This window comes from Mustelus asterias, chromosome 5, assembly GCF_964213995.1.
Source record: "Mustelus asterias chromosome 5, sMusAst1.hap1.1, whole genome shotgun sequence".
In the NCBI taxonomy this organism is placed as follows: domain Eukaryota; kingdom Metazoa; phylum Chordata; class Chondrichthyes; order Carcharhiniformes; family Triakidae; genus Mustelus; species Mustelus asterias.
In genome coordinates, this window is record NC_135805.1 from 2,739,716 (window position 1) to 2,763,078 (window position 23,363).

Sequence of the window (23,363 nt, forward strand, 5' to 3'; positions counted from 1 at the left end):
GTGGTACACTCCGTTCGGCTCCGCCCAGGACTCCACCTTCTTACAGGAGTATAAAGGTCACTGCTACTTCCTAGTAGTCTTTAGTCGGGGATAATATTGTTAAGTAGTGTGCTCCTATTTGTAGTGAATAAAAGCCTTTATTCCCGGGTACGTTCTCGCCTCCCGTGTGAATCAATCGCGCATCAATTACCTCACATTTGTCTGGATTAAACTCCAACTGCCATCTCTCCGCCCAAGCCTCCAACCGATCTGTACCCTCTGATGGTCCTCATCGCAATCGACAAATTCACCAATCTTTGTGTCATCCGCAAACTTGCTCATCAAACCAGTTACATTTTCCTCCAGATAATTTATATATATATTACAAACAGCAAAGGTCCCAGCACTGATCCCTGAGGAACGCCACTTGTCACAGCCCTCCATTCAGAAACGCACTCTTCCACTACTACCCTCTGTCTTCTTTGACCGAGCCAGTTTTGTATCCACCTTGCCAGCTCACCTCAGATACCATGCAACTTCACCTTCTGCACCAGTCTGCCATGAGGGACCTTGTCAAAGGCCTTACTGAAGTCCATGTAGACAACATCCACTGCCCTACCCTCATCAATCATCTTCGTCACTTCCTCAAAAAGCTCGATCAAGTTAGTGAGACACGCCCTCCCCTTCACAAAACCATGTTGCCTCTCACTAATAATTCCACTTATTTCCAAGTGGGAATAAATCCTGTCTCGAAGAATCCTCTCCAATAATTTCCCTACCATTGATGTAAGGCTCACCGCCCTGTAATTACCTGGATTATTCTTGCTACCCTTCTTAAACAAAGGAACAACACTGGCTATTCTCCAATCCTCTGGGACCTCCCCTGTAGCCAGTGAGGATACAAAGATTTCTCTCAAGGCCCCAGCAATTTCCTCTCTTGCCTCTCTCAGTATTCTGGGGTATACCCCATCAGGCCCTGGGGACTTGTCTACCTTAATGTTTCTCAAGAACCCCAATACCTCCTCCTTTTTGATCACAACATAACTCAAACTACATCCTTTCCCAGACTCATCATCCACCAAGTCCTTCTCTTTGGTGAATACTGACGCAAAGTACTCATTTAATACCTCGCCCATTTCCTCTGGCTCCACGCATAGATTCCCTCCCTTGTCCTTGAGTGGGCCAACCCTCTCCCTGGCTACCCTCTTGCTCTTTATATATGTGTAAAAAGCCTTGGGATTTTCCTTAATCCTGCTGGCCAATGCTTTTTCATGACCCCTTTTAGCCATCGTAACTCCTTACTTAAGTTTCTTTCTACTTTCCTTGTATTCCACACTTGCTTCGTGTGTTCCCAGCCTCCTAGCTTTGACAAATGCTTGCTTTTTCTCTTTGACTCAGCTCACAATAACTCTCGTTATCCAAGGTTCCCAAAACTTGCCATACTTATCCTTCATCCTTACAGGAATGTGCCGGTCCTGAATTCCTATCAACTTACACTTGAAAGCCTCCCACATGCCAGATGTTGATTTGCCTTCAAACATCTGCCCCCAATCTACATTCTTCAGTTCCTGCCTAATATTGTTGTAATTAGCCTTCCCCCAATTTAGCACCTTAACTTGAGGACTACACTTATCTTTATCCATCAGTACCTTAAAGCTTTCTGAATTGTGGTCACTGTTCCCAAACTGCTCCCCTACTGAAACATCGACCACCTGGCCGGGCTCATTCCCCAATACCAGGTCCAGTACGGCCCCTTCCCTAGTTGGACTATCTACATACTGTTTCAAGAAGCCCTCCTGGATGCTCTTTACAAACTTTGCCCCATCCACACCCCAAGCACTAAGTGAGTCCCAGTCAATATAGGGGAAGTTAAAATCTCCCACCACAACAACCCCTATTACTTCAACACCTTGCCAAAATCTGCCTACATATCTGTTCCTCTATTTCCTGCTGGCTGTTGGGCAGCATATAGTAAACCCCCTACATTGTGACTACACCCTTCCTATTCCTGAGCTCTACCCATATTGCCTCGCTGCATGAGCCCTCCGGGGTGTCCTCCCGCAGTACAGCTGTGATATTCTCCTTAACCAGTAGTGCAACCCCCCCATCCTTTTTACATCCCCCTCTATCCCGCTTGAAACATCTGTATCCTGGGATGAAAAGCTGCCAATCCTGTCCTTCCCTTAACCAAGTCTCTGTAATGGCAACAACATCGTAGTTCCTCATACTAATCCAAGCTCTAAGTTCATCTGCCTTACCTGTAACACTTCTCACATTGAAACAAATGCACTTCAGTGCACCAGACCCTCTCTGATTTGCAACCATACCCTGCCTGCTGTTTCTCTGAGTCTTACTGGCCCGACTCTCTGGTTCCCCTTCAGCTAATTCACCTTTGCTTTGGTTCCCACCCCCCCCACCACCCCCAGCCCACCCCCCCCACCACCCCCAGCACCCCCCCCCCCCACCACCCCCAGCCCCACCCTCCCCACCCACCCCCCCCCCACCACCCCCAGCCCCACCCTCCCCCCCCGCCCCCCCCCACCCCCCACCCACCACCCCCAGCCCCACCCTCCCCCCCCGCCCCCCCCCCACCCCCCACAGCCCCCCCCCACCCCCCACAGCCCCCCCCCCCTGCCCTCCCCCCCCCCTGCCCTCCCCCCCCCCCCCCTGCCCCCCCCCCCCCGGCCCCCCCCCCCCCCCAACCCCCCTCCCCCCACAGCCCCCCCCCCGCCCCCCCCCCACCCCCCCCCCTGCCTGCCCCCCCCCCCCGCCCCCCCGCCGGCCCAACTAGTTTAAATCCTCCCGTGTGACACTAGCAAATCTCCCGGCCAGAATATTTGTGCCCCTCCAGTTTAGATGCAACCCGTCCTTCTTGTACAGGTCCCATCTGCCCCGGAAGAGGCTCCAATGGTCCATATATCTGAAACCCTCCCTCCTACACCAGCTGTTTAGCCACGTGTTGAGCTGCACTATCTGCCTATTCCTAGCCTCACTGGCACGTGGCACAGGGAGTAATCCTGAGATTACAAACCTAGAAGTCCAGCTTTTTAACTTTCTACCTAACTCCCTAAACTGATGCTGCAGGACCTCATCACTCTTCCTGCCTATGTTGTTAGTACCAATATGTACCACGACCTCTGGCTGTTCACCCTCCCCTTTCAGAATGCTTTCTGCCCGTTCAAAGACATCCTGGACCCTGGCACCAGGGAGGCAACATACCATCCTGGAGTCTCTTTCACATCCACAGAAGCACCTATCTGCACCCCTAACTATAGAGTCCCCTATAACTATTGCTCTAGTCCTCTTTGTCCCTCCCTGCTTAACAACAGAGCCAGCCGTGGTGCCACTGCTCTGGCTGCTGCTGCTGGTACCCGCTGATAGCCCATCTCCCCCAGCAGTATCCAAAACGGTACACTTGTTAGAGAGGGGGATGACCACAGGGGATTCCTGCACTGACTGCCTGCCCCTTCTGGCGGTCACCCATCTATCTGTCTGCATCTTGGGTGTGACCACGTCTCTAAAGCTCCTAACTATGACGCTTTCCGCCTCCTTCATGCTCCTAAGTGCATCCTACTGCTGCTCCAACCTATCCATGCAGTCTGTAAAGAGTTGCAATCGGGTGCACTTCCTGCAAATATAGTCGTCCGAGATGCTGGAAGCGTCACGGATCTCCCGCATCTCACAAGTGCAGCACTGTACCCCACTGACCGACATTTCGAGCACCAATTAAATTATTTAAGAAAATTTATAAAACTCTTACCTTCATTTTTACCTTTTCACAGTGGCCTTTTTTTTTGGTCAGAGGAGGAGGGAGGGAGGGAAACAGTAATGTAGTGTTTCGGGCTTACCACATTTCCTCCACTCATATTCCTTCCTCTAGTTATAAAAGCTTTCTTGCCATCAGACCTTTGGACTTGTTATTACATTTTATTGATCTCGGTATATGGATCCTAATATATTTGATCCCCCGATATTTCTAGCTTTTCACCAATTAAAAATACTTGAATCTATCTATTTTGGTTAAAAATGTATCTCCAAAAACGTAACTGTTTTAAAAAATCAATCTATCACAGTTCAGTTCCATCACTCCACATCAGGCATAGGGTAAGACAAGAAGGCAGATCTCCACGAACGAGCACAGCCAGTACAGGGATTGGACCAGCACCAGTGACTCTATGACTCAGTGACCTCAATATGCACTATATACTAGTCACCTAGTCAAGTGAGCTAACCAGCTCCTGCAATCATTAATAAACAACTGGTTAGCTCACTTGACTAGGTTAGCTTACTTGACGTTAATAAACGGTGGCACAGTGGTTAGCGCTGCTGCTTCACAGCGCCAGGGACCCAGGTTCGATTACCGGCTTGGGTCACTGTCTGTGTGGAGTTTGCACGTTCTCCCCGTGTCTGCATGGGTTTCCACCGGGTGCTCCAGTTTCCTCCCACAGTCCAAAGATGTGCAGGTCAGGTGGATTGACCATGCTAAATTGCCCCTTAGTGTCAGCGGGACTAGCTAGGGTAAATGCATGGGGTTATGGGTATAGGGTTTGGGTGGGATTGTGGTCAGTGCAGGTTCGATGGGCTGAATGGCCTCCTTCTGCACTGTAGGATTCTATGACTCTATGATTCTAAAAATATTGAATATTTCAAACTCCAGTTCAAATTCTTGTGGGAGTCACTTTCTTCCTTTGTGTACAAAGCCATTACCCCACTCCCTGTGTTCTACTAGCAAGGACTGTGGTCTGGACCTGAAGGTCTGGACCAAGGTCTCATTCCTCACCTCAGAAGTTCCTCATTCCTTCTCTCATCTGTCGAGGTCACCATGAATGAAGCAGTGAAGGTGTCCAGTAATAGTCGGACCACAGTTTTAACCAGGCGACAGATCAGCTCCTGGAAGAGGTAGTCCACTACTTTCAGGAACTTGATGAACCGATCAAGAAGTGGCCTTGACTCCACAATCTCTGTAAATGCTGGCCTCTCATTTGACTTGTCAGGTTCTGTTGTGAATACTTTCTCAAATCCTTCCACCTTGGCTTTCTGCAGTGTTAGTTTGCAAGAAATGGTACAAAAATATAGAAAAAGTTTCTTTCCATCATTTTCGAGAAAAGTGTTCTTATGCATTCAAAACTGAAGAAACGAAGACAGGGATCGCGAGTGTAAGAACCTGAAGTGAGCTAAATGACCAGAGTGCTTTTAAAATGGAAAATAACTTAAGCAATTCTCACTTGAGTGAAAAACAGCCGCCACCTCCTGCTTTAACTGATGAGACATTTGATGGAGCTTAGGAAAATAACAGCCACCTGGTTTTGCAGTTTCAATTATCCCCTTATTTACTTTTGCCTGGATTCCTTATTTTTCACTGAGCCCATTATCACTGCTTCACCGGGTTTCTACTTAGTTGTGTTTGCAATTTCATTGACAATTTTTAAAGAATTGTCCATCATTGATATGGTTAGTGCTTGTTTGTCTCTAGACCGGCCATCAAACACTCCCAGGACAGGGACAGCACGGGGTTAGATACAGAGTAAAGCTCCCTCTACACTGTCCCCATCAAACACTCCCAGGACAGGTACCACACAGGGTTAGATACAGAGTAAAGCTCCCTCTACACTGTCCCCCATCAAACACTCCCTGGGCTGGTACAGCATGGGATCGGTACAGAATCAGTGGGGGAGCTTCTTCGGAGCTTGGTTTTGATGAGAGTTACCTCTCTTTTCTCCTCTCAAATACTGTTGGCCATGTGAGGTTTCTCTCCTGGTTTTTAGCATTTGCCGTTCTTGGATCCTTTTTGAAATGGAAATTTTCAATAGAGAGATAGTTTCAGAGCACAGAAACAGGCCATTTGCCAGTGTTAATTCTCCAAACTGCCTTCCTCCCTCCTACCTCTCTTCATCTCACTCTATCAGTTATTTTCAAACTGGAGGCCTGTGACCAGCGGTGTGCCTCAGGGATCAGTGCTGGGCCCACTGTTATTTGTCATTTATATTAATGATTTGGATGAGAATATAGGAGGCATGGTTAGTAAGTTTGCAGATGATACCAGGATTGGTGACATAGTGGACAGTGAAGAAAGTTATCTCCAATTGCAACAGGATCTTGATTAATTGGGCCAGTGGGCTGACGAATGGCAGATGGAGTTAAATTTAGACAAATGCGACGTGATGCATTTTGGTAGATTGAACCAGGGCAGGACTTACTCAGTTAATGGTAGGGCGTTGGGGAGAGTTACAGAACAAAGAGATCTCGGGGTACAGGTTCATAGCTCCTTGAAAGTGGAGTGGTGAAGAAGGCATTCGGCATGCTTGGTTTCATTGATTAGAACATTGAATACAGGAGTTGGGACGTCTTGTTGAAGTTGTACAAGACATTGGTCAGGCCACACTTGGAATACTGTGTGCAATTCTGGTCACCCTATTATAGAAAGGATATTATTAAACTAGAAAGAGTGCAGAAAAGATTTACGAGGATGCTACCGGGACTTGATGGATTGAGTTATAAGGAGAACATAAGAACATAAGAAATAGGAGCAGGAGTAGGCCATCTAGCCACTCGAGCCTGCCGCGTCATTCAATAAGATCACGGCTGATCTGAAGTGAGAGGCTGGATAGACAGGAACTTTTTTCTCTGGAGCGTAGGAGGCTGAGGGGTGACCTTATAGAGGTCTATAAAATAATGAGGGGCATAGACCAGCTAGATGGTCAATATCTTTTCCCAAAGGTAGGGGAGTCTAAACGTAGAGGGCATAGGTTTAAGGTGAGAGGGGAGAGATACAGAAGTGTCCAGAGGGGCAATTTTTTCATACAGAGGGTGGTGAGTGTCTGGAACAAGCTGCCAGAGGTAGTAGTAGAGGCGGGTACAATTTTATCTTTTAAAAAGCATTTAGATAGTTACATGGGTACGATGGGTATAGAGGGATATGGGGCAAACGCGGGCAATTGGGATTAGTTTAGGGTTTTTTTTTTAAAAAGGGTGGCATGGACAAGTTGGGCCGAAGGGCCTGTTTCCATGCTGTAAACCTCTGTGACTCTATCAGTATATACTGGTTTTCCTTTCTTCCTCACACACTATCTGAATACTATTGCTATTTATCTCAATTATTTCATGCAGTCGTGACTTGCACACTTTCTGGGTAAACAAGGCTGGAATTCTCCAGCTATTTACACCGTCACGATTGCCAATGAGAATGGAAAAATTAACAAAGCCAAATCTCCATTCACTACAGCGGTGCAGTCGGAAAATCCTAAATTCCCTCTTGTATTTATTGATGGTCTCTGATTTTGCATTCAAACCTTTTGTTGGGTAAGCGATGTGGGCAATGTGAGGCAAATACAGCTCAGCATGATCTGATTGATGGTGGAAGAGGCTGTAGGGGATAGGTGGCCTTTTCCACTGTTCTTTATTGAGGCTAACTAACTATGAGAAAGCTGCCAAAGTCACTATTAATTGCAAGTTCCTTCCTGGGCTCTGGAGCTATTTACTGTCAAACAGCTGTCTCTGACATTATACACAAATTCCCCAAAGGGTCTTTTGGCCACTTGCAGTTTTCAAGTTGAAACCAGGGCTACAAGGTGATTAGCAGCTGTGAAATTACCTCTCGACAGGACTCTTTGACAGACTGAATTATTTTGTATCTGAGATCACAAATCTGCTTCAGTGCATGTTTACGCTGTTCGGACTGGACTTCAGCAAACTGTTCACCTGAATAGGAATTCATTCTGTCCAACTGAAAGTGAAAAAATTAAAATTAACATTGATGTGGAAGCACCTGGAGCAAACTTAGGGTATTGGTGCAGCCAGGAGAGAAGCCAGTTAAGTTCAATCTCACCATTGTCATCTCACCATACTTCCACCTGTATCGGTTCATTGAAACATTCTTGCCGAATTCACATGGAACTGTGCTCTTCAATTCCCAATTTGCTGCCTTCAGCCCTCTGTTCAGCTCAAACTGCTGAGTTGATCTACCACGCCTCCCCTCCACCTTCACCATGCACATCCCCATTAACTATGGCGCTGAAACCTTTGACCCCACCAGCTGATGGTGTTTGGACGAAGCAGCTCGTGACTCGCCAGGTCGTGAGAGCACAGTTAATCAGCTTCCAAGTGCACAATTGGCCAAGAGTTTTGGCCATTCCTCAGCAGGCTGAGGGTCGCTCAAACTGCCCATCACTGCACTGGGTCTCATGAATGGAAAATTCCACCCATCGAGTTGGGAAGTCCAGCTTCACATGGACTGTGCAGGGAGCAGTGGGATATGAGGAGGGGAGGGGAACAATGGCATGTGTACCACCCACCTGCTCTTAGTGCTGCTGTTGGGGGTTTGTGAATGGAGGAAATCGCCACGCCAGTTATTCTGATCATACACTGAATGTTAAACCTATGACAATTGCCTTGATTATAAACATTTCCATAATTGTTCATTGTCTCTTCACTATGATTTGCTGAAATAGTCCGTGGGAGCAGAGTGACCTGAGACCAATTTCAGTTCACACTGTGTGCCAGTAAATAGCCATCATCCAGTGAGTTGTTGTCAGCTGAATGTATTGATGATTACACGAGTGGCGGAATCAGATCGAACATAACTTTTAACAGGGAATTGGTTAAATCCGTGAAGGGGAATTTGTAGGGCTGTGGGAAAGAGCAGGATAATGGGTCTAATTGGATCGCTCTTTCACAGATGGCATCCTTCCAGCTGTCATGAATCTATTGGCAGAATGTCATGATGCCCGCCAGCAGCTTTGCAGGTGCGAGGCTCCATAAAATCCTGCAGGAGTCCTTCCCACCAAGAACAAAGAATGAAGAATAAAGACAAATACAGCACAGGAACAGGCCCTTCAGCCCACCAAACCTGTGCCGATCATGATGCTCTAACTAAATTAAACAAAGCCTACTGCCCTTACTCGGTCCATATCCCTCTGTTCCCTCCCTATTCATGGACCCATCCATCTCCTCTGGCAGTGCGTTTCAGCACATTCCAAAAATCAAAAATCGTTGGGGTACAGTCTAACTTTACAACCCACTGTGGAGTTTCTGATTTGTCTCTAACAAGCTCCATTGGAACCATTCTGCATGTTGATAAATCCCCTCAGGAACCTGTTGCCTGTGGCTGCTATAGTCTCTTGTCCTTTCCTGCGGCCTCAGCAACTCTCACATCTGCTTTCAGTGACAAGCATCTGGCCGAGGCCTGTGAATTGTACCTTGGGGATGTAATTCCCAGGGAAGTTTTGACACACGTTCCCTTGACATGAGGAGGAGGGGGTGCGCACATGAGAAGATTGGTCCATGCCTCCCCCCACCCTCAGAGAAGCTTAGTGTGGCAGCAATGGGGAGAGATCCTGACAAAACCTTGATTCTAACCTATTTTACAGTTTTGGTTTATATCCTTCATATTCTGCCTGGAATCTTACAGTTGCACTAATCTAGGAATGGGGCCTTGGTGCAGCTGCAGTTTGGGTGCCGTGTCACTGAATCGCTTGCTCACTAATTGCTTTGTGACCTCTAGGTAGTGGTTTTGGTCCATACAGCTTATGTAATGGTCTGTGCGGGTCACCACTTACCATTAAAAGGATGAGATTCCTTTAATTCAGAAGGTTTGGGCTTTCCTTTGGGAAAGGAGGGGCAACACTTTTGAAATGCAGTCAATGTCATAAGAATTTTTGCCACTGCAGTGCTCCCTCAATGCTGCAAGTGTCTGGCTGTGTGTCTTGAGCCCTCAGAGGGAAAATCAATGTAAGATTAGCAGAGGTACCTTGACAAAGACAATGGCATTGTCTCCCGTTCCCAGACCCCCATTGCTGGAGCTGGTATCTTCACATAAAGCACGGATGTGATACAAACAGCGCTGAAAGATCTCATCGGCAAAAAACAGCTGCTTTTCCAAAATCATCCTAGCAAGGAAAAATAGAATCCATGAGAGAAGACTTGTCAGAGGCCAGGACTATGGCAAAATAGATGCTTTATCTCCCCCGTAAGGGGAACTCTTCTTAAAATTATAAATGTTCACTCTTATGTTGCAATCCCTCTATGGTCTGACTCTCACTGTATTTCTGTGGTCTTTTGTCCATCCTCTGGTATTTCCTCCCTATAATCCTACCTGTCTCCTCATCAACAACATCTTAAATCTATATCACATCTTTAATGTGTGATTTGTAGACCGACCTTGACGGCGCTGCTCTCAGAACTGGTGGTCCTGTCTTTGAGCACAAGCATGGTTCTTCTGCCAGCAGGGTGTTGTTGTCTGCAAAATCCAGGTCCATCAACCTGTGGTGTTGCCACAGGATGCCAAAGTCTGCACCCACCATTGCCTTCCTCATCAATAGCCAAGAGGAAAAGAAATGGGGAGAGTATGAAGCTTTTCCATCCTCCTGTGTTTAGATTCTGAGGAGTCTGTGGTATCCATGCTGCTCTTGGCACAGCTGCTGGAGTCACGTTATGAGGCTTTGAAGATGTTACTATAATAGTCTGGGATGCCGTACTACCTTGCGATGTATCAGAGTGACTGCCAATGGATGCTATTGAATACCCTCTTGAAAAATTCACAACACGGGGCTTCTGCTGCTCTAGATTCTGCTGTGTGAGGTTCCTGAGCATAAAGATCTACTTGCAGCATGGTCCATCAGGCCAGACCTCGACTTATTCTTCACAATACCTTGTCAGGAATTAGCTGAAGACCTTGCCAGGCATCGATAGCACAGTTATGCTCCAGCAGTTGTTGCAGTCACTGAAGTTCCCTTACTTTAACAGCTTTTCCTCCAGTCATCCGGAACATTCTCTGCAGTACAGGTCTTGTTGAACAGGGTGAGTGAGCTCAGTTTGTGTTCTTGCCATGTTTCCATAGGTCTGCTGGCATCTGACCAATTCCAGATTTCTTTCTTCAGGCTCTGAATGGCTTTTGGGTCCCTGATACGGCAATTTCTCCTCAGATGCTGTCACTGAGCTCAGACATGGAGTTGGGGTTGGGCTGTTTGAGGATTCACCCCACCTCCTGCTCCTTCTGTCAGTAGTGTCCCGCCAGCCTTAGTGAAGAGATTGCCAACAAGATTCCACTTTTTGTAGCTTTTACATTCACACAAATCAAAACCGACACAAGTGACAGATGAATTAACAGACAAATCATACTCAAAATATAAGGGAATTTCAGTTTAAATAGCCGATATGCCTTACTAAACCACTAACATTCTTATCATTCACCACACTAACATGGCAGGAGATGATTACACACTTCCACAATATGCTGTTATCTTTTCATATAGGATAGGTCAGGAATCCTGTCTGATACCAGCTTTCACATTTGAGACATACAGCATGGAAACAGGCCATTCGGCCCAACTCGTCCATGCACACCAGATTTTCTAAACTGAACTAGTCCCATTTAGAATTGCATGCGTTTGGTCCATATCCCTCCAGACGTTTCCTATCCATGTACCTGTTGAAAATCTTTTAAATATTGCAGTTGTACCCACCTCTACCACCTCCTCTGGCAGCTCATTCCATACACGCACCATTCTGTGAAAAGGTTGCTCCTCAGGTCCCTTTTAAATCTTTCCCCTCTCACCCTAAACCTAGTAAGAAGTCTCACAACATCAGGTTAAAGTCCAACAGGTTCATTTGGAATCCCGAGTTTTCAGAGCGCTGCTCCTTCATCAGGTGAGGAGCGCCATTTCTGGGAGAACACCCAACTCTTTAGTGTCACCGAGTTACTCACACTGCTTTCAGACCTTCTTTAGACCTTTTCAGCTTTTAGACTTTCTACCCTGCATCCCAGGGTACTGAAAGAAATGGCTGAGGTAATAGCAGATGCGTTAGTAGTAATTTATCAAAATTCGCTGGAATCTGGGGTAGTGCCGGCTGATTGGAAAACAGCTACTGTTACGCCGCTGTTTAAAAAAGGAAGTAGACAAAAGGCGGGTAACTACAGGCCGGTTAGCTTAACGTCCGTAGTTGGGAAGATGCTGGAATCCATCATTAAAGAGGAAATAGCAGAGCACCTGGATAAGAATGGTTCGATCAAGCAGACGCAGCATGGATTCATGAAGGGAAAGTCGTGTTTGACGAATTTACTGGATTTTTATGAAGATGTCACTAGTGCGGTTGACAGAGGGGAACCGGTGGATGTGGTGTTTTTAGATTTCCAGAAGGCATTCGATAAGGTGCCTCACAAAAGGTTGCTGCATAAGATAAAGGTACAGAGTTGGGGGTAAGGTGTTGGCGTGGATTGGGGATTGGCTATCTAACAGGAAGCAGAGAGTTGGAATAAATGGGTGCTTTTCTGGTTGGCAGTTGGTGACCAGTGGCGTGCCGCAGGGATCGGTGCTGGGGCCTCAATTGTTTACCATTTACATAGATGATCTGGAGGAGGGGACTGAGTGTAGGGTAACAAAGTTTGTGGATGACACGAAGATGAGAAAGGTGCATGAAGGTGAGAGAGAAAGCGAATTGCGTGGAGGACGCGGAAAGTCTGCAGAGAGATTTGGATAGGCTGAGCGAGTGGGCGAGGATCTGGCAGATGTGAGGTTATCCACTTTGGAAGAAATAATAGTAAATTGGAATATTATTTAAATGGAGAAAAATTACATCATGCTACTGTGCAGAGGGACCTGGGGGTCCTTGTGCATGAGACGTAAAAACTCAGTCTGCAGGTGCAGCAGGTGATCAAGAAGGCGAATGGAATGTTGGCCTTTATCGCGAGAGGGATGGAGTATAAAGCAGGGAGGTCTTGCTGCAACTATACAAGGCACTGGTGAGGCTGCAGCTGGAATACTGTGTGCAGTTTTGGTCTCCTTATTTGCGAAAGGATATATTGGCCTTGGAGGGAGTGCAGAGAAGGTTCAGCAGGTTGATACCGGAGATGAGAGGAGAGATTGAACAGATTGGGTCTGTACTTGTTGGAGTTTAGAAGGCTGAGGGGTGATCTTATAGAGACATATAAGATAATGAAGGGGCTGGATAGGGTAGAGGTGGAGAGATTCCTTCCACTTAGAAAGGAAACCAGAACTAGAGGGCACAGCCTCAAAATAAGTAGGGGCCGGTTCAGAAGGGTAGTGAATCTCTGGAATTCTCTGCCCATTGAAGTGGTAGAGGCTACCTCGTTGAATACGTTTAAATCACGGGTAGATAGATTCCTGATCGGTAAGGGAATTAAGGGTTATGGGGAGCTGGCGGGTAAGTGGAACTGATTCGCTTCAGATCAGCCATGATCTTATTGAATGGCGGGGAAGGCTCAAGGGGCTAGATGGCCTACTCCTGTTCCTATTTCTTATGTTCTTATGTTCTTAGCCACCTTCAAGAACTGTCTTTCCTACCAAACAGAAAAGCTGACTTCTTCCTGAGAGTTATTTGCTTCTTCTCACAAGAATTCTGTGTTCATCTTTCTGTCTCTGTTTCCTTTTAGTGCCTGCATCCATACACCTTCACTCTGCAGTTCCTCTGTTGGTCACTATCCTTTGTGTCTGCAGCTCTCCTCTGTGTCTGCAGCTCTCCTCTGTGTCTGCAGCTCTCCTCTGTGTCTGCAGCTCTCCTCTGTGTCTGCAGCTCTCCTCTGTGTCTGCAGCTCTCCTCTGTGTCTGCAGCTCTCCTCTGTGTCTGCAGCTCTCCTCTGTGTCTGCAGCTCTCCTCTGTGTCTGCAGCTCTCCTCTGTGTTCGTAGCTCTCCTTTGTGTCTGGATCTCTCCTTTTCAGCAATATGTATTTTCTCTTAACTTTCTTCCTATTGGTAACACCTTGAGATCAAGATTCACCAGGTCCAAGAATATTACAACTGATCGCTTTACAACTGATGCAAACTCTTGAATATCCTTTTCACACAGTCTTAAAAAAACAATTACAGATTCCAGAGACTTTTTTAAGAAATTACAAATTTTCCGTATGTACTACTTCCATGTGAAAAGTCATCATGCGTCTTTTCGAAGTGCAACAGATTTACTTGAAGTCACTCCAACTATTTGTATTCTTACCTACCTGCTGTTGCTTATTTTTGAGTTGCGGACATTGAGTTTCCAAACATTGAAAGCCTTCCACCTTCTGGAAAAAAAAATACAAACGGTATATTAGTAAAGGCAAAAATATTGTAAAGGAAAAGCCTACCTTATAAATCAGAAACATTGACCCACAGAACCATAGAAAACGTATAGCAGAGAAGGAGGTAATGCAGCCCATCTTGTCCATGCCAGCCCAGGGACATCCTTCCTAACCCACCATTCTTCAGCCGGCCCATAGCCCTGTAGGTTACAGTATTTAAGGTGCAGATCCAGGTGCTTTTAAAAGAGTTTAGGGTCTCTGCCTCCACTATCCTCAGTGCAAAAACGTTCTTCCTCATGTCCCCTTTACACTTATCTTGAATCTATGTTCTCTTGTTCTAGAATTCTCCACCAAGGGCAACAATTTTATCCTGTATCCACTCTCTCTCTCTCCTCATCATTTTGGGCACCTCTATCAAGTCACCCCTCAGCCTTCTTTGTTCCAAGGAAAATAACCCCAACCTATCCCCACTCTCCTCATAGCTACACTTTTCTAGCCCTGGCAACATTCTTAGAATCCCTACAGTGCAGAAGGAGGCCATTCGGCCCATCAAGCCTGCACCGACAACAATCCTACCCAGGCCCTATCCCTATAACCCCACATATTTGCCCAGCTAATCCTCCTGATATTGCCCTAACACTAAGGAGCAATTTAGCATGGCCAATCAACCTAATCTGCACATTTTTGGACTGTGGGAGGAAACTGGAGCACCCGGAGGAAGTCCACGCAGACAGGATAGGTTTCAGCTACCACTATTAGTGTATTCCCAAGGGGCAGCACAGTGGTTAGCACTGCTGCCTCACAGCGCCAGGGACCTGGGTTCGAGTCCTGGCTTGGGTCACTGTCTGAGTGGAGTTTGCATGTTCTCCCCATGTCTGCGTGGGTTTCCTCCGGGTGCTCCGGTTTCCTCCCACAGTCCAAAGATGTATGGGTTAGGTGAATTGGCCATGCTAAATTTCCCGTTAGTGTCAGGGGGACTAGCTAGAGTAATTGCATGGGGTTATGGGGATAGGGTCTGGGTGGGATTATTTTTGGTGCAGACTCGATGGGCCGAATGGCCTCCTTCTGCACTGCAGGGATTCTTTGATTCTATGACACAGGGAGAACATGCAAACTCCACACAGACAGTGACCTAAGCTGGGAATCGAACCCGGCTCCCTGGCTCTGTGAGGCAGCAGTGCTAACCACTGTGCCACCGTGCCGCCTCGACTGTGCCACCGTGCCGCTTCGACTGTGCCACTGTGCCGCCCCGATTGTGCCGCCCTTTCTTGTAAACCTCCTCTGCACTCTCTCCAGAGCAATTACATCTTTCCTGTAATGTGGTTACAGAACTGCACAATACTCCAGTTGTGGCCTTACCAATATAATTCCAACATTATGGGTGTGATTTAATGGCCTTGCTCATCCTGAGACCGGAAAATCCCACCCGAGGTCAACGGATCTTCCCATTGTCTTCCCCTCGCCCGCTTCGATTCCCATGGCTGGCGGAGTGGTAGAATTCCAGTGCATATTCTTACTTTTATCTTCTACGCCTCACCCAATGATGGAGAGCACTCCATATTCTCTCTCCACGTATGCTGTCAGACCTACTGAGATTTTCCAGCATTCTCTGTTTTTATTCTGTATGCCTTTCTTACAACCTTGTCTATTTGAACTGCTGCCTTTAGGGACCTGTGTACTTGTATGTCAAGATCTCTCATTTCAGCTACCCCTATTAGTATATTCCCAGATGTCTTTAACCTCTCCTTACACCAATCTGAGGTCCCTACCTGCTTCAAGAAAATGACCATCATCCCTGCACCAAAGGAAAGCCAAGCAGCGATTCTTAATGACTATCGTCCAGTGGATCCGACATCCATCATTATGAAGTGCTTCAAAATGTTTGTCACGACACGAATCAATTCCAGCCTCCCAGATTGCCTGGATCTACTACAGTTCACCTACCGCTACAACAGATCACAGACACCATCTCCCTGGCCCTACACTCAACCCTGGAGCACCTGAATAACAAAGACACCTATATCAGACTCCTATTTATTGACTACAGCTCAGCCTTCAACACCATTATCTCAACAAAACTCATCTCCAAACTCCGTGGCCTGGGCCTCGGCTCCTCCCTCTGCGACTGGATCCTGAACTTCCTAACTCTCATATCACAATCAGTAAGGATAGACAGCAACACCTCCTCCACAATCATCCTCAGCACAGCCACAAGGCTGTGTTCTCAGCCCCCTACTATACTCCTTATAACACCTATGACTGTGAGGCCAAACTCCCCTCCAATTTGATTTTCAAGTTTGCTGATGACACCACCGTAGTGGGTCAGATCTCAAACAATGACGAGACAGAGTACAGGAATGAGATAGAGAATCTGGTGAACTGGTGCGGCAACAATAATCTCTCCCTCAATGTCAACAAAACGAGGAGAATGTCATCGACTTCAGGAAGTGTAAAGGAGAACATGCCCCTGTCTACATCAACAGGGATAAATTAAAATTGGTCGAGAGGTTCACGTTTCTCAGTGTCCAGGTCACCAACAACCTGTCCTGGTCCCTCTATGCTGATGCGATAGTTAAGAAAGCCCACCAATGCCTCTACTCCCTCAGGAGACTAAAGAAATTCAGCACGTCCACTGCGACTCTCACCAATTTTTACAGATGCACCATAGAAAGCATCCTATCCAGATGTATCACAGCTTGGTATGGCTCCTGCTCTGACCAAGACCGCAAAAAACTACAAACTGTTGTGAGTGTAGTACAATCCACCACGCAAACTAGCCTGCCAGCCATTGAATCTGTCTACACCTCCCGCTGCCTTGGAAAAGTAGCCAGCATTATCAAGGACCCCACACACCCCAGACATACTCACTTCCACCTTCTTCCGGCGGGAAAAATATACAAAAGTCTGAGATCACGTACCAACCGACTCAAGAAAAGTTTCTCCCCTGCTGCCATCAGACTTTTGAATTTACCTACCATATATGAAGCTGATCTTTCTGTACACTCTAGCTATGACTGTAACACTACTTTCTGCATCCTCTCCTTTCCTCCCCCCCTATGTACTCCATGAACGGCATGCTTGTCTGTATAGCGCACAAGGAACAAAACTATTCACTGTATACTAATACATGTGACAATAATAAATCAAACTAAATTATTTACTGTGTACTATAACTGTTTGACCTCCCTAAATGCAAGACCTCGCTCTTCTCTGTGTTAAAATCCATCTGCCACTTTCCTGCCTCGTCCACCAACCCATCGATATCATTTTGTAGATTATAGCTATCCTCTCTACTATCCACTACTCGGCCAATCATTGAGTCATCTGCAAATTTCCCAATCGTGCCCTCCATGTTCACGTCCAAATCATTAATATATAACACAGACAGCAACGGTCTCAGCACCAAGCCCTATGGAACACCACTGGAAACAACCTGCCATTCGCAAGGGCATCCATAGATCATTACCCTTCGTTTCCTGTTACGAAGCCAGTTTGCCACATTACCCAGGATCCAATGGGTTTTTACTTTTCTGACCAATCTGCAATGTGGGACCTTGTCAAAGTCCTTGCTAAAATCCATGTCCACCACATTCGCTGCACTACCTTCATCAACACTTCTTGTCACTTCCTCAAAGAATTCAATCAAATTTGTGAGGCAAGACCTTCCTTTAACCAATCCATGCTGACCATCCCTAACAAGTCCATCCACAGTTAATCCTATCTCTCAGGATTGATTCTACTAATCTACCCACCACCAACGTAAGACTAACTGGTCTATAATTGTTTGGCATTTCCTTCAATCCCTTTTTAAACAATGGAACTACGTTTGCATTTTTCCAGTCCTCCGGTACCTCCCCTATATTTAGTGACAATCGGAAAATCATCCTCAGAGCATCTGCTATCTCCTCCCTGACCTTCTTCAGCAGCCTCAGAAACAATCCATCTGGCCCTGGTGACTTGTATCCCTTTCTGTCTCTGAAGGTCTGAAGACTGGGAGCTGTCAGGTTTACATCCCTGAAGTTTTGCTGTTTTGAGGATATATCCTTCTCTGGAAACTGCTGTCAGGATCTCTGTCCAGCAGTGTTAAAAGGCTGAAAATCCAGCACCACATGAGCCTACTTGTTTTGTGCTAATACTGGAGAAGGGTGTACGTCTATTGGGTACTTCTTTAAATTGGAACAATAGAGATAGTTAGCTGTTAAGAATTATACTTTGTCATGTTTAAGTATTTTAACTGGTAAAAGTTATGCTAATTCTTTTTGTTATATTCTAACTGTGTTCTTAAATAAAGTTTGGTTTGATAAAAGTTTCCTCATGGACCAATAGATCATACCTGGAGTGAAACACCTTATGCTCTCTCTAATGTCAAAGTCAAATGTAAAAGTTGGGGTCGAGGCTGCATAACATATCTTGGAGTTTGGGGTCTGATCCTAACACCAAAACAGTTACAAGTCCCTTCAGAATCCTGCCCGGTAGTGCATTGTAATTGTTGCTGGTATGTAGAGTTAAAACAACAAAGGGGCCCTACAAGATCTAGATTTAGAAAAACAACCCCTCGTCTGGTATCCAGGAAACTTCATACCCTGGAAGGCCCCACTACATCTGATTTAGAATTAAATTGCATAGCAATGTCCAAATCAGACCCAATCAAGATAAACGTACGGTTAAATGGACATCCGGTACAAACAGAGTTCGATTCATGAGGGGAAAGTCGTGCTTGACGAACATGTTGGATTTTTATGAAGATGTGACGAGGGCGGTTGATGGAGGAGAACCGGTGGATGCGGTGTTTTTGGATTTCCAAAAGGCGTTTGATAAGGTGCCCCATAAAAGGCTGCTGAAGAAGATTAGGGCACACGGAGTTGGGGGTAGTGTGTTAAAGTGGATTGGGGACTGGCTATCCGACAGGAAGCAAAGAGTCGGAATAAATGGGTGTTTTTCTGGTTGGAGGAAGGTAACTAGTGGCGTGCCGCAGGGATCGGTACTCGGGCCGCAACTGTTTACCATTTATATAGATGATCTGGAGGAGGGGACGGAGTGTAGGGTAACGAAGTTTGCAGACGACACAAAGATAAGTGGAAAAGTGAATCGTGTGGAGGACGGAGAAGATCTGCAGAGAGATTTGGACAGGCTGAGTGAGTGGGCGAGGATATGGCAAATGGAGTATAACGTTGAGAAATGCGAGGTTATACACTTTGGAGGAAATAATAACAAATGGGATTACTATCTCAATGGAAACAAATTAAAACATGCTACCGTGCAAAGGGACCTGGGGGTCCTTGTGCATGAGACGCAAAAGCCCAGTCTGCAGGTACAACAGGTGATCAAGAAGGCAAATGGGATGTTGGCCTATATCGCGAGGGGGATAGAATATAAAAGCAGGGATGTCTTGATGCACCTGTACAGGGCATTGGTGAGGCCGCAGCTGGAATACTGTGTGCAGTATTGGTCCCCTTATATGAGGAAGGATATATTGGCATTGGAGGGAGTGCAGAGAAGGTTCACCAGGTTGATACCGGAGATGAGGGGTTTGGATTATGAGGAGAGGCTGAGGAGATTCGGTTTGTACTCGTTGGAGTTTAGAAGGATGAGGGGGGATCTTATGGAGACTTATAAGATAATGCGGGGGCTGGATAGGGTGGAGGCGGAGAGATTCTTTCCACTTAGTAAGGAAGTTAAAACTAGAGGACACAGCCTCAAAATAAAGGGGGGTCGGTTTAAGACAGAGTTGAGGAGGAACTTCTTCTCCCAGAGGGTGGTGAATCTCTGGAATTCTCTGCCCACTGAGGTGGTGGAGGCTACCTCGCTGAATATGTTTAAAGCGCGGATGGATGGATTCCTGAGCGGTCAGGGAATTAAGGGTTATGGGGATCAGGCGGGTAAGTGGTACTGATCCACGTCAGATCAGCCATGATCTTATTGAATGGCGGGGCAGGCTCGAGGGGCTAGATGGCCTACTCCTGCTCCTATTTCTTATGTTCTTATGTTCTTATGATACCGGTCCATCCATTTCGGTGGTCGGAGAATCAGTGTTCCACAGAATTCACTCTGAACTCCAACCTTCAACTTTAACCAAGACCTCAGCAAGACTGAGAACCGACACAGGGGAACATATGTGAATTGTGGGTACAGCCTCTGTCCCTATCTCCTATGAAAGGTAATTGAATCCAATGATTGCTGTGGCAGGCTCAGGCCCAAGCCTAATGGGGTGAAATTGGTTGTGAGAGATGCACCTAGAGTGGATCAACATTTTTCAGCCAGAGAATGGCCGCCTTAGTGAAGTCCTGTCTAAATATCTGAAATTTTCCAGGAAGGCCGAGGAACTATCAAAGGAGCCAAGGTGACCTTACATGTTGACCAGGAAGCAATTCCACAATTTTGCAAAGCCCGCCTAATACCATTTGCCTTATGGGAGAAAGTTGAAAATGAAATCTGGAGGTGGAGCATGAAGGGATCATCAAAGCAGTCCAATTGCAGAATGGGCAGCACCGGTCGTACCAGTTTTGAAGCCAGATGGATCAGTCCGCCTTTGTTTGGCGCCAGGTGCGAAATGGATTTTTAGGCCTGCACGCTTTTCTCCAGGACTAGCGCCATCTAGTAATGGAGTGGTGAGGTCAGAGGATCCCCACCAATGACTCATCTGAAAGATGGCGTTTCACAGAGTAACACTGTCTCAGTACTGGTCCTGTAACAAGGGCACTCTTTCAGTGTTGCCCCTTTCACATTCCTGCTCCTCTGACAGATTAACTCTCACTCATTAGTGCCCTTCCTGCATTGCAGAACCCTCTCAATATTGCCCCCCATGACGGAGCAGCACTTTCTCATTACTGCCCCTCCAACTGTTCAGCGCTCTCACAGTACCGGCACTGAGACTGCCAGCCTATATTTCATGCTGGATTCAGAGTGGAACCCACAAGAAGAACAATAGAACATAATCTCCTTCAGATATAAAAATGGAAATTCTAATCCGTTTTTCTTAGTCGATGAAATCTTATTTTGGAGGATGAAAGTACAGCAGAGATATGAAAGAAATGGTTGGATTGGTTTCTACCGATAGTCCTGGAAAACAGGATGTAGGAGAAGGATGTGCAGCCATTGCCTCTGGCAGGAAAGGTCATCATTTTGAAATTGAGAAATGACGTTAGGAGAAATTTCTTTAACCAGAGAGCTGTTGAGACACAGAATACTTTGCCACAGATAGTGATCATTGGGTCTATTAATGGAAAAGTGAATGAATATTAGAAGCTGTGGCAAAATGAGATGAAAGCAAGGTGTTGGAATTAGCTTTAGGATTGCTCTAGCAAGGGCCAGCCGAGAAAACACAAAGGTAATTCTCAACATCTCCAAATGGGCAATGCCAATTACCCAACCTACGATTCTATGATACCCTGAAGACAACATGTCTAATTTCTATTCATCGGCAGCAATAGAATAAACATCATTTGGCTCTGAGGTGGAGGTGCTTGGTGTTGTGAGACTTATTATTTGGCTCTATAACGAGAGTTTAATCAATCTGCTAGTTTACTATCCAGGCAGTGGATAGAAACTCTTACTTAGTTTACTATCCAGGCAGTGGAGGTTTGAATCATTCCAATGAATGACCTTTTTCTGTGCCTCAAATTGCTGAAAATGAAGGCAAGTGAATATTTGGTTGAAAGAGTGTGTTGGTTGGGCAGAGGGGTGGGGAGAGCACAGGGTGGGACACACAATAAACCTCATAACATCCTGCAAATAATCTTTGTTTCAGTAAATAAACAATTTTAGAAGAAATCACTGCCATCCAACCTGAAATTTACAAAGACAGGCAGCTGGTAGACCCTGTAGAAATGAGACCGTTCGGCTAACCATTCCCTTACAGAGATGGTTTCTATTCCACCATTTTCATACAGAGAGGTAATCTGAAAAGGAAAACATTTAGACACATCAATTCTAGTGTCAGAAATAAATGGTAACTTAAGGAGAAAAACGTGAACAGGTTAACATAACGTAAATGGAAAGGACACAGGGCTAGAACTATAGTGTTCAGAACTATCAGTGACTGAACCTTTGCAAAAATAGCACTGCTTATTAAACACTGAAGCGCATCTAGGTTCAACACAGCAAACACCTCCTCAAAATATGCAACCAAATTATGTTATTATTCAAATTGAAAAGTCTCAGTGAGGCAGCAGAACCCAATGTGTTTTAAAAGCTGCAGACTGCGGGAGAAAAGTAAGTCTTGGGGTAATAAGGAGATCCCAGGTTTTGAGTCTGTGGAAAGAATGGAGAATTGAATCTTTTCAGCACAGTGAGGATGAAGGTGGGAAGAAAAGCACGTAGCACTCAGAATTTGGAGTTCAAGTGCAACACTTGAGGAGAGATCAGGGCATTGTACTGTTGACAAAATGAACACGAGTAAGATTGCAAAAAAGAGCTCTTGGTAGCTCAAGAGGAAGCATGGATCATCAATCAGATGACAAACACATTCCTGTAACCTATCCAGTTGCTGATGGACAAACAGGCACTAATGAGGAGGTTTCTCATAGACCCAATCAAAAGATGCCATAGTTAGCTATCAATTGGAACTGCTGCTAACTGGGCAGGAATCAGCAATAATTGCAAAGCACACTCCATGCTGTAACCTTTCTCCAAACTAATAGAATTCAATCAGCCAGCTTTTTGAGAATCGGGTTCCAAACAGAAGCAGCTACCTGATAATTTTCAGAAGGTACTGGGTAATTAGAGCAGTAACCTTTATCACACACAAAGGGATGGTAATAATGGCCTTCTGCAGTGGGAGAAAAGAACTGATTATTAATCATAAAACGTCATCTTGAATATTCAATGTAGAAATTTCTGCTTTATAAAATGCAGTGATTAAAAGGAGACCTTATCTGAAAAGAAACATTGGCCTCACCGGGCTGTGTGAAACTATTCAGGACTTGGATCTATACGGATTAGAATCATACAGTGCAGAAAGAGGCCATTCGGCCCATCGAGTTTGCACCAACCACAATCCCACCCAGGCTCCATCCCCCTATCCCTACATATTTACCCACTAATCCCTCTAATCTATGCATCCCAGGACACAAAGGGGCAATTTTTAGAATGGCAAATCAACCTAGCCCGCACATTTTTGGACTGTGGGAGAAACCGGAGCACCCGGAGGAAACCCACGCAGACACGAGGAGAATGTGCAAACTCCACACAGACAGTGACCCGAGCTGGGATTCGAACCCAGGTCCCTGGAGCTATGAAGCAGCAGTGCTAACCACTGTGCTACTGTGCCGCTCCTTATTGTTTAAAACATTTTTACTCCATTTTAAAGTTACAAAGCCAATGTTCAGAGTGGGCCATTCCTCACTTACTCCAAAAACCAAACTCAAATTCCAA

The 23,363-nt window shown here is 46.0% G+C and overlaps 1 protein-coding gene across 1 annotated transcript in view; it reads right to left on the reverse strand.

Annotated features, from left to right (window-relative positions):
* The window catches only part of LOC144493937 (dynein axonemal heavy chain 6-like), an 814,395-nt gene that overhangs the window by 786,185 nt on the left and 4,847 nt on the right, over positions 1-23,363 (reverse strand). Inside the window, exons 3-8 of the mRNA XM_078213513.1 lie at positions 21,777-21,889; positions 13,932-13,994; positions 13,390-13,680; positions 9,725-9,863; positions 7,571-7,702; positions 4,760-5,016 (exon numbers count right to left, since the gene is read on the reverse strand). Of these exons, the coding sequence (XP_078069639.1) occupies positions 4,760-5,016; positions 7,571-7,702; positions 9,725-9,863; positions 13,390-13,680; positions 13,932-13,994; positions 21,777-21,889 (995 nt within the window). The remainder of the gene's footprint in view (positions 1-4,759; positions 5,017-7,570; positions 7,703-9,724; positions 9,864-13,389; positions 13,681-13,931; positions 13,995-21,776; positions 21,890-23,363) is intronic.